Source organism: Vombatus ursinus, unplaced genomic scaffold (genome assembly GCF_900497805.2).
Source record: "Vombatus ursinus unplaced genomic scaffold, bare-nosed wombat genome assembly UNPS02014810.1, whole genome shotgun sequence".
Classification (NCBI taxonomy): domain Eukaryota; kingdom Metazoa; phylum Chordata; class Mammalia; order Diprotodontia; family Vombatidae; genus Vombatus; species Vombatus ursinus.
In genome coordinates this window covers 6,583,459-6,603,415 of record NW_020954588.1, presented here as the reverse complement: position 1 = coordinate 6,603,415, position 19,957 = coordinate 6,583,459, and the positions used below count along the sequence as shown (strand labels likewise).

Here is a 19,957-nt window from a genome sequence, read left to right as displayed (position 1 = left end):
CACTAATGTGAAAATATGTTTAATAGGAATGTATATGTATAGCCTCTATCAGATTGTGAGCTGTCTTGGGGAGTGGGGGGGGGGGAGAAGAAAAATCTAAAACTCAAAAGCTGACGGAAGTGATTGCTGATAAATCAAAATAAATTAATAAAAAATTTGTATTACTCTCGTTTAAAAAGTAAAAACTAAGAATCCTTCTGTATTATTTTTCATCAGACACTACTGCTATAGCTTGAGCTCATCTATACAGCAACATTTGTTTATCCGTTAAACATATGTGTAGGTTCAAAGCACTGAAGGAGGTCCTTGAGGAAGTTACAAAACTAAGAAATGATCTCTTACTTAAAGAAGCTTATGATCTATGAGGACACAGGGTATTTACACTAAAAACGATTAATACAAAACAAACATCAGTAGTACACAAAGAAATGTATCAAGTGTAATGGAAGGAGATGGTATTTTATCTGGGTCTTAAAAGAGGGGTAAATTCCTTCTATTCAAAGGAATAGATTAGGACTCTAGCACACTTTTCAGATAAGTGGTGCTAAGGAGAAAATTAAAATACAATTCTGAAGAACTGAACAATAAACCCTAGAGCAGAGATTCTTAACTCTTTTTGTGTCACAGAATATTATCATGTTTTAAATGCACAAAATAAAATATTTAAGATTACAAAGGAAATCAATTACATTGAAATACAGTTATTAAAATGTATATTAAAAAATTCATGAACCCCAGGTTAAGAAGCTTTTCCTAGAGGAACTGTCTGAAGTTTAGGAAATTTCAATCTGGAAAATTGGTTTTTAGAGGTAAATTTCCTTTATTACCTGATAATATTATTTTTGCAAATCTACCAAGAAACCCAGTAAAAATGGCAAAGATAAAGTTTATTTACCCATAATTTTGTAAACTACTACATAAATGTGAGCTGTAATTTCTCCAAAGGGTTCTTCGTGCCAGAAAATATTTCTTTTGGAGTCATCAGTTTAAGGTTCTTGTTATTTTGACAATTATTAATTGAAATGAATCAATAACCATTATGTCAAAATTGCAAATTTAATTCTTTTCCCTACTCCTTGCTTTGAGACCACTGTTTGCCACTATTCATCTATTTTGCACTAGACTGATGCTGATCCCTAAAACAAAACTTTCTTGGGATCAAAGAATAGTTAGTGATGCCATTTTTAAAGAATTCAGTTTCATTTTCTTTTCAATTCCAAATTCTCTCTTTTCCATTTCTCCCACCCATTGAAAAGGCAAGAAAAGCAAAACCCATTATTCACCATGTCAACCAAAACAAATTCCTGAATTAACCATGTCCATAAGAAGAAAGAATATATGCTTGAATCTGCACTCTGAGTCCACTGGCTCTCTATCTGGAGTTGGACAGCATGATTCATCATTGGAATTGTGTTTGGTCATCGTATTGATCAGAGTTCCTAAGTCCTTCAAAATGGATTATCTTTACAATATTGTTGATATTGTATAAATTATTATTTTTGTTTGGCTCATTATCAGTTTATACAAATCTTCCCCACGTTTCTCTGAAACCAAACTCTTTATCAATTCTTACAGAACAATATTATTCTATCATATTCATACGCCATAACTTGTTTAGACATTTCATAACTGATGGCTGCCCCTCCCCGCCCCAGTTTCCAATTTTTTGCTATCACAAAAAGAGCTGTCATAAATATTTCTTGCACATACGAGTGCTTTTCCTCTTTCTTTGATCTCTTAGGGGTGCCGACTTGGTACTATTGCTGTGTCAAAAGATATGCACAGTGCAATAGCTTTTTTGGGAATAGCTCACAACTGCTTTCCAGACCAGTGCAAAGCTCCAACAGTGGGTTAATGAACCTGTTTTCTCAGAGTCCTGCTAGCATTAGTCATTTCCCTTTTTCTGTCAACTGGGCCAATCTTATGGTATGAAGTGGTACCTTAAAAATTGTTTAAATTTGCCTTTTTCTAATAAAGATTTAGAGCATTTTTTTAATCTGGCTATTTCTTCCTCCAAAACCCACCTATTCATATCATATCCTTTGATCATTTGTCAATTGGAAAACAGCTCTTATTCTCATACATTTGACTCATTTCCCTTTATATATAATTTTACAAATGAGACTTCTATCAGAAGCTTGATGAATAGAGTCCATCTCCCCACCCCCAATTCCCTGCATCTCTTTTAATTTTAGCTGCATTGATTTTGTTTGTGCAAATAAAAAAAAATGTAATCAAAATTGTCCACTCTGCCTTCTGTGAATCCCTCTATCTCCTATTTGGTTATGAACTTTTCCTCTATCCATAGAACTAATGGGTAATCTCTTTACTGTTCCTCTAATTTGTTTATTGTATGCCCCTTTATGCCTAAATCATGTATCCATTTGGAACTTGTCTTGGTATATGGTGTGAATGTTGGTCTATACCTAGTTTCTGCCAGATGTGCTCATTTACTTCTGTATATCACATATCTGATCCATTCTACTGATCAATGTCTTCATTTCTTATCTAGTACCAAACTGTTTTGATGATTATAGCATTGTAGTATAGTTTGAGAGCATTTACTGGTAAGACTCCTTAATTTCCACTTAAAAAATTTTTAATTCCCTTGTTATTCTTGACCTTTTGTTCCTCCAGATGAATTTTGTTATTATTTTTTGTAGTGCTATACAGTAATCTTTTGGAGTTTGGATGCTATGGCATTGAATAAGTAAATTAACTTACATAATGTTGTCATTTTTGTTGTATTGGTTCATCCTAACTATGAGCAACAAACATTTCTCTAACTATCTGGATCTGTATTTACATAAAGAATGTTTTAATGTTCATCTAGTTCCAGTGTATCTTGGCAAGCAGACTCCTAAGTACTTTATATTGTCTTAAATCTCTTACTACCTCTTTCTGCTGAATTTTATTGGTAATCTAAAGAAATGCTGATGATTCATGTGGTTTATATCCTATAACTGAAATTGTTAATGGTTTCAGTTAGTTTCTTAGTTGAGTCTTCTAGAGTTCTCTAAGCAAACCATCCTATCATTTGCAAAAAGAGATATTTTATTTCCTCTTTGCCTGTATTCATTCTTTCCATTTCTTTTTTTTTCTATGTGTCTTATTTCTATAGCTATCATTTCGAGCAAAACACTCAATAGTTATAGTGATAATGGTCATCTTACTTTCCCCGATTTTACTGGAAAGGCCTCTAGCTTACCCCTCTTAGATACTACTTATCATTTTTAGGAAAACTCCTTTCATTCCTATCCTAACGTGGGATTTTTTTGTGTTAAAAACCAAAACAAAACAGGAACAGGTATTGTATCCTGTCAAAAGCCTTTTCTTCATCTATTAATATAAGCATTACGTGGATTGTTTTTGTTATTAATATGATTAATTATGTTTATAATTTTCCTAATATGGAATCAATTTGGCATTCTTAGCATAAATCTAGCCTGGTCATTGTGTAAGACCTTAACAATATGGTACTGTAGTTTCTTTGCGAATATTTTATTTTAAAATGTTGCATTAATATTCATTAGGTATGTTGGTATAATCTTAGTCTAGGAAACTGCAAGGGTAGTTTATCATTATTATGACTAGTATTTATTTTTTTTAAAATTCAGAAGGAAACACCAAATAATACAGTCATTTTCATGTACAAAGTAGATTTTATAACCTGAAGATGGAAATCTGTTCCATATATAGCTTGTTTCTCCTTCCAAGTATGTAACAAATTAACATAACACTTTAAAACCTGTTCTGCTTGTCTGTTTTCTTTTCTTCTCTTTTGTGTATTTAAAATATACACACACATATATACATGTAAACATACTTTTTTTGGTAACTCACAATATCTCGCCTCCCTGCAATCCCCCCCCCCAAAAAAAACTTGAAAGAAAAAAATTCTAGTCATTAAATATGCACAGGTAAGCAAGACAAAATTTGATGCTTGGCATATCCAAAAATATGAGCCTCATTCTGTATCTGAAGCTAATCATCTCTATGTCAGGAGGTGGGTAGCATGTTTCATCACTGGTACTGAGGAATAATCATGGTTGGTCACCGCACTAATCAGAGTTCTTAAATCTTTTTTGGTTGTTTATTTCCCTTTTCTTCTTTTTCTTATGTTGGTGTTACTACTAGCTATTAGTATTTCTAGCCATCTATTAAATAACAATGGTGATGATGGACATTCTTGCTTTTACTCCTACTTTTATTGGAAAGGCTTCTAGTTTTGCCCATTATATGCTCGCTCTTGGTTTTAGATTGATACAATTTATCATACTAAGAAAAGATCTATTTATTTCTGTGTTTTTTAGTATTTAATTAAAAAGGAATGGAGGATGGGGGGGTGTGGGTTGTAGTTTATCAAAAGACTTTTTTGCATTTATTGCTATAATTATGATTTTATTCTTATTAATAGGGTCTATTATGTTTATAGCATTCCTAACACTGAACCAATCCTGAATTCCAGAAATAAATGCCACCTGGTCATAGCGTATGATCTTTTTAATATGCTGATGCAGCTTCTCTGCTAATATTTTATTTAAAATTTTCACATCAATAGTCATTAATGACATCGATTTATCATTTTTTCTCCTTGGTCTATGTATCAAGATCACATTTGTACTAAAGCAGTTTATGTATTATTGGAACTAATTTTCTTTGAATTTTTGATACAAGACAGTGGCTTATTAGGCATTTTTAACACTAAATGCTACCAAAAGAATATTAGAAAATATATTGCTATAGGGAAGGATACAGAATTTAGGTTCAGAGAGACCACTTCTAACAGAAAGGGTCTGGAAAGATTTCCTGGAATAGCTAGCTCCAGGACTTGGCCTTGAAACCTATTTAAACAGGCAAATACGGTGGTGCAAGATGGTAAGACCATCCAAGACCAGTTGGTAGTTCAGTTTGGCTGGAATGTAGACTGTGAGAAAGAAAGTAGTGTGAAAAAGACGGGAAGAGTAGTTTGGTCATGGAATGTGGAAGGCCTTGCAACAAGTTTCTTGGAAAATGTCTTATTTCCAAGATACATAAGGAACTGTTTCAAATTTATAAGAAGCAGAATCATTCCCCAGTGAACTGATGCAAAGAGAAGTAAGAAGAACTAGAAAACAATTAATATTATATTATCATTATTAATTTATGCTATAATATAAAAATGAACAGTTTTGAGGACTTCTATACAATGATGAAGAATGAAAAGAACAGAACGTGTAAAATAATTTTTACAACAACATGGTAAAAACAACTTTGAAAACTGTAAGAACTATGCTATCCATTTACAGACAAGTAATAGATTTAGGATACAGAATGAGATATCTATTTTTGCATACGGTCATTAAGGGAATTTATTTTGCTTGACTGTGCATATTTATTACCCCTCCCCCCCAATTTTTTTTTGATGGAATGGGAAGTAGAAGGGAAAACAGACTCCTCTTAATTTGTTAAAAATAGTGAGGTGGGGGAGATGCACTACAGATGGAAATATTGGATGCACTTTCAGACGATGTCACTGTCTTACTAGTTTTACTTAATTGCATTTGTTACAAGAGACCTCTCACAAAGTGGGAGTAAGCGGCAATGTTTGTAATGTAACAATAAAACACATCAATACAACTTTAATAAAAAGAGAGAGATGTGGTCACAAAGATAAGAGGAAAACCAGGGGAGAGCAGCTCCATGGAAGTCAAGAGACAGGCGAGTGAGTATCAAGAAAGAGTAATCAAAAGGGCCAAGGAAAATAAGATTTAAGAAAATGTGACTGGTTTGGCAATTAGGAGGACATGCGTAACCTTAGAAATAGCAGTTCCCCTGGAGAATATAAGCTTAAGAGGAGGGACTATTTCATTTTTGTCTAGCAACTACACAATTTAATAAATACTTTTTGAATTCAGTTCAATTGCAAAGTTCCAGCTTGATACTGGTTAAATATAGAGGTTATTTCTGTGGAAGACTGGTCTAGTTAAGTACAGAATTACTCATCACCAGAAACTGTCAGTAGGTGGTGAATTCTTCAGCCACAGCAACTTTAGAAAGGACCTTATATATCCTCCAAAGCAAGGTGACATAATATTTTGAAATGTGGTAACATTAATATGAAAGTAGGTATAGGGAACAATAGTGAAAAATACAGTGAAAAAATAGTGAAAACAAGATTTGGGAAGGGAAAGAGGCAAAAGTCTCCAGGGAATACTTTCTCTAAGAAAAGAGTTGAAAAATTTCAGACAGGGCAATCACTATACAAAATCACAAAAAAAGTTTAATTGGCTATAATTGAATGACAGGAAATGAAAAGTTATTATTGTGGGCATTATTTCACAATCAACTATCAGTGCACAGTTAGAGACTATCTGGTCAGAGCAAAAAGAAAATTAACATTAAAATTTTGGAAAAAAGAATGATGATGAAAAGATAGATCCAATCTGAATCATTTAAATATACAGATGACTAGGAAAGGTGGGAAATGACTCAGGGGGAGGGGAAATACATTAACTGTCATTATTTATGAGATAAAATTAATCTAAACTGATGATGTGCTATAAAAAGGAGGTAAAATGAAGTCTGGAAATGGCTATAACCAACAAACACTTTTCCTTGACAAGTAGAGAGACATGGTAACCAAAGGCAAAGTCAACAGTATGAATATAAATTAATATGTAAAACATTATCAGGAATAGGATGATGGAAAAGTATAAGCAGTTTGGCCTCAGAAAAAGCATAATAACATGGAAGGAGGAAAAGTATCCCACAGAAAGCTTGGCATGAGACTCAACTAAGCCAGATCATCCTGAAAACATTTATAAAAGAAACTGGAAGGACAAATAGAGATGTGAAACTGAACAGATGTCTTAGTACTTCTCTACTTTTCCAGTGTTTTCACTGATGACACTGGAATGACTGTCTTTTTGGATGGTAACATCAGTATCTACCATGTAAGGAAGTAAATACGGAATTTAAGTTAATTAGATTGGGAAAATTGCCAGCTCTGATAAAAAAGAAAGAGGAAATGCAAACTGGGGTTGACAGTCTTAAAGGCACTCAACATCAGTAATTACTAATACATATGATTACTTTTTCAGTTTAACAAAATCTACCCATCTATCTCTCAGATACCATGAGTTTCCAGTGGCTCTAGATGCCTCTGCTCCATGACTTACTCCAGCGGTGATCAGGAATGGAGCAGGTGATGGTAACTGAGGTTTAAGCACCAGCAGAGCCTAACTGACAGGAGGACCAGGGCAGAGGAGGTGGACATTGAAGGGTAGAAAACATGAGAGTTCAAATGTTTAACTCTAGGCTCAAGTTGTGTGAAGGGAAGAACTAGCTAAGGAGAACAGGAAGGAATTGAAGGACTCCAAGTGGTTCAGTCAAGCCAGCAAGTCGACAAGCATTTATTAAGTGCCTACTATTTGTCAGTCACTATGCTAAGCACTGGGTATACAAGCAAAAAACCTTCAAGGAGCCACGCTCTAATGTGGGAAACAGTATACAAATAACTGTACATATAAGATTTATATGGACAAACTGGAGATCATCCCAAGAGAAGGTACTAGCACATGGCATCTTATAAAAGGTGAGATGTCAGCTGAGGCTTGAAGGAAGCCAGGGGAGCCCGGAAGAGATGAGAAGGGAAAAAAGTCCAGGTGTGAGGAAAAGTCAGTAAAAATGCAGGGAGTGAGGAGAGGGGAGTGTCAGCAAGGAGTCCAATGTGATTAGATCATAGAGTATGTGGAGGGCAGTGAGGTGTAAGATTGGAGAGATAGGAAAGGACCAAGTATGAAGGGCTTTAAAAGCCAAACAGAGGATTTTATACTTGAGCCTAGAGGTAACAGGGAGTAAGTGGAATTTTTTGAATTGGGTTTGGGGAAGGTAGTGGTGCTGATATAGTCAGATCTTCGTTTTAGGAAGATCAGTTTGACGTCTAAGTGGAAAATGGAGTAGGGAGAGACAAGCAAAGACCAACCAGCCAGCTAGTGGAACAGTGCAGGCATAATGAGGGCTTGTACCAGTGTGGCAGCTGTGTCAGAGGAGAGAAAAGGGTAAATATGAGAGATGTTAAGAATACAGAATCAACAGGACCTGGCAAAAGATTGGTAGGGGGTTCGAGAGACTAAGGAGTCAAGGAAAACATTCCACATTGAATCAGGTGTGTTCATAGGTGGCAAGCATGGGTAAATGGGAGGATGGTGGTGTCCTCAACAGTAATAGGGAAGTTTGGAAGGAGGGAGGGTTTGCGGGAAAAGATGAGTTCAGTTTTGTTGAGTCTCAGGTGTCTATGGGCCATCCAGTTTGAGATGTTCTATAGGAAGTTGGAGATAAGGAAGGGTTAGGGCTTGATAAGTAAATTTAGGAATTATTAGCACAGAGATGAAAATTGAAATCTACGAGAGCTGATAAGATCACTATGTGAAACAGCACAGAAGGAGAAGACATGAGGGCCCAGGAAAGAGACTTGGGAGATACCCGTGGCTCTACAGATGAAGATCCAGCAAGGCAGGCGAAGGAACAGCCATCAGACAAGTAGGAGAAGGAAAGAATAGTGTAAAGAAGGAGTAGAGGTAAGAGAGCATCAAGGAGAAGTTGAGTGATCAACAATGTCAAAAGCTGCAAAGAAGTCAAGAAAGATTGAGAAAAGGCCACTAGATTTGATAACTAGGNGATCAACAATGTCAAAAGCTGCAAAGAAGTCAAGAAAGATTGAGAAAAGGCCACTAGATTTTATAACTAGATCACTGGAAACTTTGAACACAGCAGTTTCAGTTGAATGATAAGGTTGGAAACCAAACTACTGAGAGGTAACAATGAGAAGAAAGAAACTAAAGGTACTAATTGCAGACTGCCTTCTCAGAGAGACATGACAGCTAGTGGGTATGGATGAATCAAAGGGGGTAGGGTGGGAATGAGGAATTGAGGGATCAGAGGTTGAAAATGGGAGAGATTTGGCTGTGTAGGCAGCAGGAAAGTCCCCAGTAGATAAGAAGAGACTGAAGATTAGTGAGACTATGGGAATGATCAAGGGGGTCAATATGCTGGAAGAAGACAAGATAGAATGGGATCACTTGTGCATATGGAAGGTTTTGCTTTGGCAAAGAGAATGATCACCTCCTCACGTGAGATAGGAATTAAGGGGAAGGTAGTAGCGGAAGGCATGTGGGTGATATGAGATGAGGAGGAGGTGACAAAAAGCAACTCTTGGGAAAGGCCTTAATTTTCTGAGAAGGTAGGAGTGTGGGAGGTCTGGGAAGGGATGAAAAGGTTTGGAAAAGCCACTATGGTGAGTGTTCTGGACAGTGAATCGTTGCCTTGCTACGAAGTTGACGCTGTGATGGGTGTCAAGTAGAGATTACATCATAAATTTGTAGTGGCCTCACTCATCACTCTTCGGTGATTTTTTCCCAACCTTGTTCGATATGCCGTGAAGACAATAGATGATGGGAGCAATCTAAGACTGGGCCTTAGCAATGCAATCCTGGCAACTGGATGAAGCTGCAGGGGACTTGAGAAGAAAAGCATCGAGTTGAACGCATTCCCTAAGGAGTGAAGATGAGGGAGGAGAGTGTAGTTAGTGCAGAGGTGATGGCCTAGGGAAGAACTGAGGGTTGGAGAGATTGGAGGGCACAGTGAGGACAAACGATAGGCTTAAGGGTTGTTAGATAGAGGGGAAAATGGAATGACAAAAGATTATGATCAGATAAAGGAATTTCAGAGTTCGTGAACAAGGAAATAGAGGAGTTGTGGCTGAAGGCAAGAGCAAGGGTACAGGACCACTTCTATAAGTATCTGAGAAAAAGTGGAGCAGGAGGTCATGGGAAATGAGTAGCTGAGGAACTGAGAGGCTGGAGTCTTCAAAGGCATATTAATATTAATATGTATGTTGAAGCCCTTTGGTGTGAGGGTAGAAGTGGAGGAAGAGACGAAGACTGAGTTAGGCACTTAATTCAATGAGAAAGGAAGGAGAATATTCTGGAGATCAACAGATAACTCTACCAGAATCCTGACTGGGTAATAAATACAGCCTGAATGGACCTCAAAAGAAGAAAAGTTCCTGAGTGATGCTGGTACAGGGAGTGTCTGGGAATGGCAAGGGGTTTAGGAGAAGTGAAATAAGACTGCTGGAAAGGACAGGGAAACAACGTTCAGAAAGGAGAATCCCAGAATTCAAGACCAAGGAGATGGTGCAGTTTGGAGGTAATGCTAAGGTCTAAGGTGGAACTGTGTTTATGAGTGGCTATGGTAGAGCAGAGGTTTAATTCATGGGAATTAAGACTTATGAACTGAGAGGCTAGTATTCTTGAGAAGACAACAACATGTGCTCAGAAATAATCTCCTCCAGGAAAGAGTCTTAACTTTTTTTTGTCATGGATCTCTTCTCAAAACTTTTTTAAACGTATAAAATAAAATGCATAAGAATTCAAAGGAAGCAAAAAATAAGTTCATGGACTCCAAGTTAAGAGCCCCTGATCTACTCCAGCATTTTGCAGATGAGGGAATTGAGGCCCAGAAAGGCTTTATGACTTGCCTAGTCACAGAGATAAGAAAGAGCAGTGAAACTGAAAACAGTATGCTTCGATTTGCATTCAGACTCCATAGTTCTTTCTCTGGATGTGGATAGCATTTTCCATCATGAGTCTTTTGGAATTGTCTTGTATTATTCCATTGCTTAGAGGAGCTAAGTCTATCAAAGTCAGTCATTACACAATGTTGGTCATCACACAATGAGCAACATACTTTTAACAATTCCTACAGTCTACTTTGTAGAAAGTTTCAATTACTAAAGGGCCTATTAAATGAAAGGTAATTACATTTACTTGTATAACTTACATTTTTCTTGTTAAAAGAGCTCTCTTCCAGTTTTTCCACAGCAAGAATGTTTCTGATTGGAATGGTATAAATTGCATCTTTGCCTAAAAGAATGAAATGGATATATAAAATGAATTGAAATAATCTTGAAAAACAAAAATGAGAAAATTGCAAATAGAAAGTAGACAAAACAATAAACACCATTTGTTACATATTCTTTTTTGTTGCAGATTTAACCAATATGTAGCTTTTTTGGGCTTTACTTGATCTCCCATATTCACAAGGAGTCCCAGAAATTACATTTCAATATCAAAATCACAGTTCTTTTAGAAGAAATGTGCATTTCACATTTAGGTAAAAGTGTGAGTGTGTGTATGTATGTACACACACACACACACGCAATACACATACACAGTCCTACTTGGATGTCTCATCATGTATGGAGGTGATCCTAGGTTTTCGAAAGCTACATTAACGTAGTACAAACTCTGTGGCCCTCCTACCATTTTAGAAAGGCTATGAGTATGAGATGAATGAATTTGTATGTCTATCACCTGAGGACCAACACAGCTAAGTACAAGGCTCATCACTGAGGAAGTCTGATCGCCTGATTAAACCACTATGGTAAAGCTGTGATCTGTGCTAGTGGTGACAGTGATTATAGCAATGAAATCAAAGGTCATTAGATGTATGTCTGTATACACTTACGTAGATGCTTTACACTAGAAATACGTGAGGTCTTTTGTGAAAGATGAAGAAAATAGAACCAGAACAATTAATGCATATCAACTATAGCAATAGGTATGTGTGTATATACATGCATACATACATATATATGTATGTGTGTGTTTGCTTATTTATTTATATGTAAAGCAGCAGCAATTAATCCAGAAGGGGAAAAACACAGAAGAGTAGAGGGTACATGGAAGTAAACAGGCATTTTAAAAAATTATCTTATTCAGGTTACTATACACTAAAAACAAACAAAACCAAATTGTAAATGGAGTTTGTGATAAGATCATTTAAAAATCGTGTTCGCATATTTGAATGTTTTTGTTGAGTTATTATACTTAAAATTTATTTTTTTTAAAATGACCTATTTACAAATGGGTAGATGTATACATCTATTGTTATTCAGTCATTCACTGATGTTTGACTCTCTGGGACCCTATGGACCACAGCACACCAGGCCCTTCTACCCTTCACCACCTCTTGAGTTCTGTCCAAATTCATGTTCGTTGTGTATATATATATGTGCATGTATACGTATGTATGTGCATACAAACTCACATATATGTTTGTATGTGACCTATATACAAAAGTGTTAAGTGAGATTTTTTTTTAATGGTAAATTTAAAAAATTCTATTTTAAAAGCAACACATCTTGTTCCTTTGTTGATACTGTTCAGTCGTTTCAGTTGTGTCCAACTCTTTGTGACCCCATTTTGGGGTTTTCTTGGTAAAGATACTAGAGTGGTATGCTATATCCTTCTCCAGTATGGCTCCATTTTACAGATGAGGAACTGAGGCAAACACAGGCTAAGTGACTTGACCAGGGTCACACTGTTAAGTGTCTTAGACTAGATTTGAACTCAGGTCTTCCTGACTCCAGGCCTAGTGCTCGATCCTCTGCACCACCTAGCTGCCCAGCAGACCAGTAGAACTTTATCTGCAGTAGCACATGATATAACCATAAATAAGTAAAAATAAAAAAAAAATTAAAGTAAAACTCATCAAAATACCCCACAATACAGGGTAAGCACAACTACCTGGTTGCTTGTGGTAGGTGAGTTCTCTGCTTGTGAGGCAGAACCATCGTTTCTTGAAATTTTTTTTTCCAATCCGATTTCTTCCTTGAGCTCTTTTGTACATTTCTCTGTTAAAACAATGCAGATATTTAGGCCCATAGACTCACTTAGGTAATTCAATATTGGTAATACTATCCTTTGAACAGCTCTGTGTATCTAATAACAATTTTGGAAGATTGTCTTCACCTATCTATCTCACATAAACTGAATTTTGCACTTGAGTACTAAGGCATAAGATCTTTATTATTTCAGTACCTATACTTATGTTACATAGCATAAAAAGGTTGGCTGTGTGCTTCTGGGATTAAAGGCAACTGCAGATCAATTTAGTAAAAACATCAAGTACTACCACCATCACCTTATATTTGTTCAGTAATTTCAACTTTTTAAAGGACAATGATGTAGGCATGAAATGTATTATTCATGCATTGAGACAGATGAAGAAACAGCAACAGAGTTACGTGAATTTAGTTACAGTAATATAGCTAGTCAGTGGCAGAGTTGGGTGGGACTAAATCTCCAAAGGATTCTGGCTCCCACAAGCTCATACATTCTGCACTAGAACATGATGTTTAATTTCTTTCCTGTAACATTACTTAAAATAAATAAATGAATGACAACACACACACACACACACACACACACACACACACGATTAAATTACCCTTCTTTTAGATGTACTGGCTCACTCATACCACTGGGTTCTTTACTTTCAGTAGATGAAATTTCTTCCAAGAACTAAGTGAAGAGAAAAGTTTTTTACATAAAAATTACTGACATACTGAAAAAAAGAAGTCAAACTGATCCTCAAATTCAATTTATAACACTTATAACTTGTTCACTATAAAGGTAAAGCTGCTAGTTAATAGAAATTTAATAAACAAAGATTGCATAGCACAAAGGTCCCCAACTTATATCCTCTAAAACTTAATTTTTATGGGAAAATGTATCCTGCACCATGGCAAGAAGGGAATATAGTAATTTAGATCAATAGGTCCCACAGCTACAATTACACTGGCTTGCCCAATGAAATGGAGCCATGTGGTCAGAAAAAGCTTCTCCCTAAACCACTGGCCACCTGGATTCCAGAGAGAAAAGAACAGTGACTGAGAAAATATTCTTCTTCTCAGCCAGGTATGTAAGAAGAAGCTAAGAGTGGCTTCAAGGAACAATTCTTACTGTGGGGTCCAAAGGGGTTCCCTACCATCTTGGGGCCTACTTTCATGTCCCCAAGATAGGTTGGACTATGTGTAATTTGATAGAACTATCAGCTTTATGGCTCGAAGGAAACTTTAAGGTTACATAGTACTATGTGTGATAGGAGGCAGAAGAACAGAGACGTAAAGCCTCATAGTGACAAAGGTTGTACATAAGAGGAAGAGCTGGAATTCAAACCTAGACCTACTGACACCTAGTCCAGTGTCCTTTTCTAACAGTCAGGCTATATGACTCTTCAACCCAGGTACTCCCCAGCCAATAAATAAATTACTAGGTTCCTTCCATGGACACTTGCTCCTTGCTCCTTTGAATGGAATCTTTTAGAAGTAACAAGGGTATTGAGGGAGAAAAAGACAAAGAACACTGCCTTTGGGGATCTCAGTCCTTGAGAAGAGGTACGCAGGAGGATTAGAGGGATTCTCCAAGTAACTACCTCATTTCTTTGTGACCCATAAATGACCACCCCACAAACTAGACAGAACAGAGTTACTCAAGGCCTAAGCTTCCCAACCTCAGCCTCTTTAACAAAACCTAGCAAAGATGATGATGTAGGTAACTAAAATTAAGGAACATTCTTTAGACTTTCTTCTCCTAAGGATTGTCTTTTTCCATAGACTATAAAGAACTGACAGCCAGAAATAGTAAACTAGGGTAGATCAGTGTGAAAGAAGGAACCAGTTACTACATGACTAATGGTCTGACACCTACCAGCTCAGCTATCCTTAAGAGAGTGCCAATAAAAAATCAGACACTAGAATGTATAACATTTTAGAATTTCTAGTGCTGTACACTGCTAGCCTTATGACCAATAATCATGTAGAATATTAGCATATTTGGCTAAAAAAATCTTACCAGTCCAGGCGCCAAGAACAAAATTTGACACTGGGGGTGGAGTATGGTAACAGTCAATGAGAACGTGAGGGGGTGATTCAGGGCAAAGAGAGAACTCTTTAAACTCCTACTATTCTTAAATCTTTTCTTGACTGACATTATCAACTGCATATTTTGATTATATCAGCATATGTTTAGCCATAACCAACTCCAGAAAAAATCATTTCCTGGCACACAGTAGCCAGAAAACACAGGAAAAAAAAGGCCACATCTTTAAAACAAAAGATAGTGCATCATAACCTTGCCAACATAAGTCAGCCCACGATGTCCTACTAATGTTTTAGCAATGTCCTAGAAATAAAAGGACAGCTTAGCTCTGCCTGTTCTTTTGAAATGAGAGAGAATTTATATTCAAAGGCCTCAATAGCTAGTTTTAGTTTTGAAAAACTATCTTTTTTCTTGTTTTGAAATGAAACCTACCAATTTCATCTTTCTGTCGTCATTTTCATTTACTGAATGCTGCCTCTGAGTATGATATACTGGCAACATCCAAAAATAGTCTTCAGTGTAACAAATTTCTTACCTTCAGAGGTACTAGAACACTGTACATATAATTTTTATGAATAAAAACACATTAAAAAGTAATTTCAGAAATGGAAGGGCCTTCAGAAACCATCACCCGGAGCCCATAACTAAACAAAAATCTGACTTCTGATATATCCTCCCTCCCATTCTTCTCCACACCTGGATAAGTGACAAACTCCCTGGGCCTTAACTACAAAACAAGTGGGCTGGATGAGATGACCTCTGAAGTCAATGACTCTAAGATGAACAAATGGTCATTTGGCTTTAACTGATCACTTTAGTAAGGGAGAACCCATTAGTTCTTAAGGCAGTTTATTCCAATTTTAGGCAGCTGTAATTGCCAAGATGTCTTTCCTTATGTCAAGTTAAAATCTGCCTCTTTGCTTCTTCTTAATTTCCAGGACCAAGGAGAACAAGTTTAGTCACTCATGTGACAGTTCTTCAAGCACCTGCAGACAGCTCCCATGCCCCTTCAACCCCCTCCCATGTCTGTCTTCTCTTCTCTAAGTGAAATGTCCATACGTCCCTCGATCAATCTGGATATTGCATTGCCTTGAGTCACTTGGACACCCTTCTCTGATGATGTTTTAGTCTGTCCTTAAAACCCTGAATTGAAAACAGCATTCCGGATGTGATCTGACCCCAGCAGAGAGCAACAGGACTGCTGCATTCTTCATCCTGGACAGCATACCTCTTAATAACAAACCAAGCTACTTTTTGGCTGTCATATCATACTGTTAATTCATGATGAGCTTTCAGTCCACTGAAACCCTTAAAGTTTTTCCACAGAAATCAAGCCTTGTCTTCTCCCAATCGATAAAACCTAAGTATAGTATTTTACACTTACTCCTATTACATGTCATCTTATTTGACTTGACCCATTGTTTTGGCACGCTGAGGTCTCTTGATACTGGCTTTGTCATTTAATGTACTTGATATCCCTCTGAGTTTTATGTCATCTGTAAACGTGACAAGCATGACATTAATGACACTGAAGGGCCATGGAAAGATCCCATGGTCACTAGTATATTGGGGGCCTCCTCCACGGTGATTCCAAACCATCAATGACTATTCTCTTTTGGTCTGATTGTTCAACTATCCACCTTGTCTACATTCTATACTTCTCCATGTTGCCCACAAGTATAAAATGATAAGACTTCACCAGTTAACAGGCTAAAATTTTCCTCTGTGAGTTTTTCAAGTATTATTAGTAAGGCAAGTCACGTCTAAAATCAGCAACTTTTTCAAAGTAAGAGCTTGAAATATTAAGTATTCAATGTGCTTTTTACGGCTAGATAGAATCATTACTTTCATTTATTGGAAACCTCATGTTTTCATATATAGTGGCATACATATATTAACTAACTATAATTCTTTCCACTAACTTAACCTTGTCTTACTTAATATTCACTGACTTTAAATTAAGTATTATATTTGAAAATAAAAGTAGAGTCTTTAAAAATATCCTACAAGTAGGGCTTTTCATTAAAACAGACCAGCCTCTCTCTTACCCTTAATCATTCCATAATAGTGATGGTTATTTACTTATTTTGGGGCTGTACAATGAGACAATGGAATTGCTGGCTTCCAGGGTTGAATGACTTACTGCTTTATAGCATGTACTGTAGGATTTTAAAGTTTAAAAAAGAAATTAAATTTAGCTTTAACCCTGAAAACAACATGAAGAAGTTTGGAGAAAATGATAAAAATAATTCACAGAAAAACATTTCTTTTTTTGCCTTTCATGTCTAAAATATACTATTTTATTAATTCAATTACAAATGGTAAAGAATTCTTAAGTATTAACAGAGAAGAATATTATCATACCTTTTTAACTGCTTCAATATATCTCTCTTCTTGAAACATTTTGAAAAACTCGCACATGAATGTCTCTTTGAAACTTGACTAAGAAAGAAAACAAGATTTCTGTTAGTAGAAGCCTAAATGTATCAGTATAACACGATTCATACACCAAAAGACAAGACATGAGGGAGTCCAAAAGGCAATGGAAGAGGTCTCATAAATGAATGGGGTGAGCAGATCTTGCACTAGATTTCTCCCACCTCCTATCCTTAAGATTTACTTCAGAGACCACAGTGAAGCTGTGCAGAGAGCTGCTTAGGGAAGGCAGAAGACTGCTGTGTTTTGTCTATTATTATTTGCAGGAAGGTAGGGGGAAGGGATGAGAAAGAAAGAATTTGTGGTTATGATGGCTACAGATTTGAAAATGGCTATATTAGAAAGATAACTACACTCACCTTGCTTTTAGACAGACTTCCCCAACTTCCCAAAGTCTGAATGGCTTTTGAGATGAGAGTTAATGTTCTAACTGTCTGTGCATCCTAAAGAATTTTCAAAAAAAGCAATTATGTTCTTGATAAAGTATCAACAAATATACTTTATGTCAAAAGTAGACATGACAGGTCAAGGAGCCTATTTTTTTCCCCAAAGCAGTAGGGTAAAAAAGTAAAGTAGAATAAATTTAAGTCAATGATTCAGCTGAAAAGGAAATTATTTCAGGCTCAAGTCACAACCTGGAGAAATCAAAGACTAAAGAGTTCAAGTCAACTGGAAAATTTCTCCTGAAAAAGTCAGATTTTAAAAGACAATTATTTAATCAATGAATATATATTAAGCATATTATCCCTTTCCTTAAGTTTCTGATACACCACATCGATTTATTCATTTTTAGGATGTCCACCTTATCTCCCTTTTATCTGAAAATAATAGCTCATAAACATACTCTGTTCAATGGTCTTACATACGTTCAATGGTTTCCATGGCACTCATGACCAACCTTTCTAGCTATATTAATAAGACAAGAGAAATTAAAGGACTACATATCAACAAACATGGAAAAACCTTGGAAATTAATAATGAATTTAAATGGGAGGGAGAGAGAGAGAGAAATCACAAGGGAGATCTAAGGAAGATGAAGGAAAGGATTTTAAGGGTTGTCATTAAATATATCACATACGTGTGTGTGTGTGTGTGTGTGTATATGTGTGTATGTATGTATGTTTATATCATCACTTAAATTTATTCACAAGATTTCATTTAATTCTTAACTCAGTAACTACATATGGCCACCTGGAGTTCTGTTTATATATACAAAGTTCTTCTACAATTCTCTGCCAAAACAATAAAATTCTTAAAGACTGTTACTAGGTAATTTCAAATTTGGTGTTAAACTCAATATTCTATCTATGTTCAACCATCTCTCCTGAACAGAAGAATGGAGGAAAGGCCATTCTATGTGGCATAGTAAAATGAAAAAGAAATGAGGCATGGAGTCAGAAGTTTGGCTATCACCTAATAGGTGTCAACCTCAGTTTTCTCATCTGTAAATAGAGATATACTACTTGTATTACCAACCTTTCAGGGTCACTGTGGAGAAAAAGTGGAGGAGAAAATCATATGCAAATTGCCTAATGTCATAAAAATGTGAGCTATTATTCTTCCCCATTACAGAAGGCTGGCATATTTCAAGTCCCGGACCCTACCTGGTGGCTGGCAATCCTCTTATTTATTTCTTGATGATTTCTGGTTTACTACATTCCTCACATTGTTTATTTTAAACCATTTTTATGCTGATCCACTCAAAAGATTACTTACCTCCTACTTTACTAAAAAGGTTGAGCACATTTGATAGGAGATTCCTTATACATCTTTCTTTTCACCTCAAAATAATTTCTTCCTTTCTCAAATGAAAAGACGCTCCCTCTTTTAAACAGCAACTCTACCCATGTCCCCAAATCATGAGAGAATTCTTATCTTTGTTTTCTCTAGTATCTATATATAGACTCTGACTTTCCAGTAAATGACATCTTTTTTTATTTTTACCACCAAATTTCTCAAGAATGGTTTACTACATTAACTTCCTTTGTTACTTTAATATCCCATTCCTCCTCAGTTTCTAGTAATACAGCTTCTACCCCCCCAATCTCTTCCTGAAACTGCTCTTTCAAAGCTCACCAGTGATGTCCTGATCAAGAAATCCAATGGCTTATTCTCACTCCTTACATTCCCTGACCTCTCTGCAACCTGCAACAGTATTACTAATCAGGTCATCACTAAGATTCTTTTCTCTCTGGCTTCCCTCATAGCTCTTAAATGCTGGTCAGACACTTCCATTTGGACATCCCACTACCAACGACGTCTAAATGGCCTATTTACCCTCCTCCTCTCAACGTAGAGGAATCATACCCTCGTGGCTAAAGCCTCTGTGGGAGTGCTTTGTTCTTACCTTCTCTACCCTTTAGAGGGAACTCAGGCTTACAAATCCTCTTTTCTTAGAGCCATTCTTAACTCAGTTTGAGTACTTTACTTGGGCAGGTCTATCTAAAATTTAATATGTAACTGCATTTTTGAGAAAGTGGAAACTACATATTGTATACAAAACTTTGGTATTTTTGCCAAGGGATCATGCGACATGATTATATACTAGAAAATTGCTGAAACAGTATCTCTCTCCAGCTGTGTCCTTTGTTGCCCTGACCTATTGGTGTGGTGTACCGCCAGTCAGCAGGGACCCTCCCAATCCACAAGGGGCCAGGTTCAGGGTACAGTGGGGGTAGGGCCAAGGGTACATGAGCAGGTCACCTCAGTCCTGATCTAAGGTTCAGAATGTGGTCTGTTATACACCTTCTCCACTGGAATGAAGGTTCAGGGAGGATGTGGTCAGGACCTTTTTTTGAGGTACCATGAATACC

General features: G+C 36.5%; 1 protein-coding gene across 2 annotated transcripts in view; it reads right to left on the bottom strand.

Annotated features, from left to right (window-relative positions):
- Nucleotides 1–19,957, bottom strand: part of RASA2 (RAS p21 protein activator 2) — a 152,386-nt gene that overhangs the window by 10,463 nt on the left and 121,966 nt on the right. The window contains exons 16-20 of one of the 2 annotated variants that reach the window (XM_027876020.1): nucleotides 17,504–17,587; nucleotides 17,073–17,150; nucleotides 13,276–13,349; nucleotides 12,570–12,679; nucleotides 10,825–10,907 (exon numbers count right to left, since the gene is read on the bottom strand). In XM_027876020.1, coding sequence (XP_027731821.1) covers nucleotides 10,825–10,907; nucleotides 12,570–12,679; nucleotides 13,276–13,349; nucleotides 17,073–17,150; nucleotides 17,504–17,587 — 429 coding nt within the window. The remainder of the gene's footprint in view (nucleotides 1–10,824; nucleotides 10,908–12,569; nucleotides 12,680–13,275; nucleotides 13,350–17,072; nucleotides 17,151–17,503; nucleotides 17,588–19,957) is intronic. The other variant, XM_027876021.1, reaches the window with a different exon arrangement.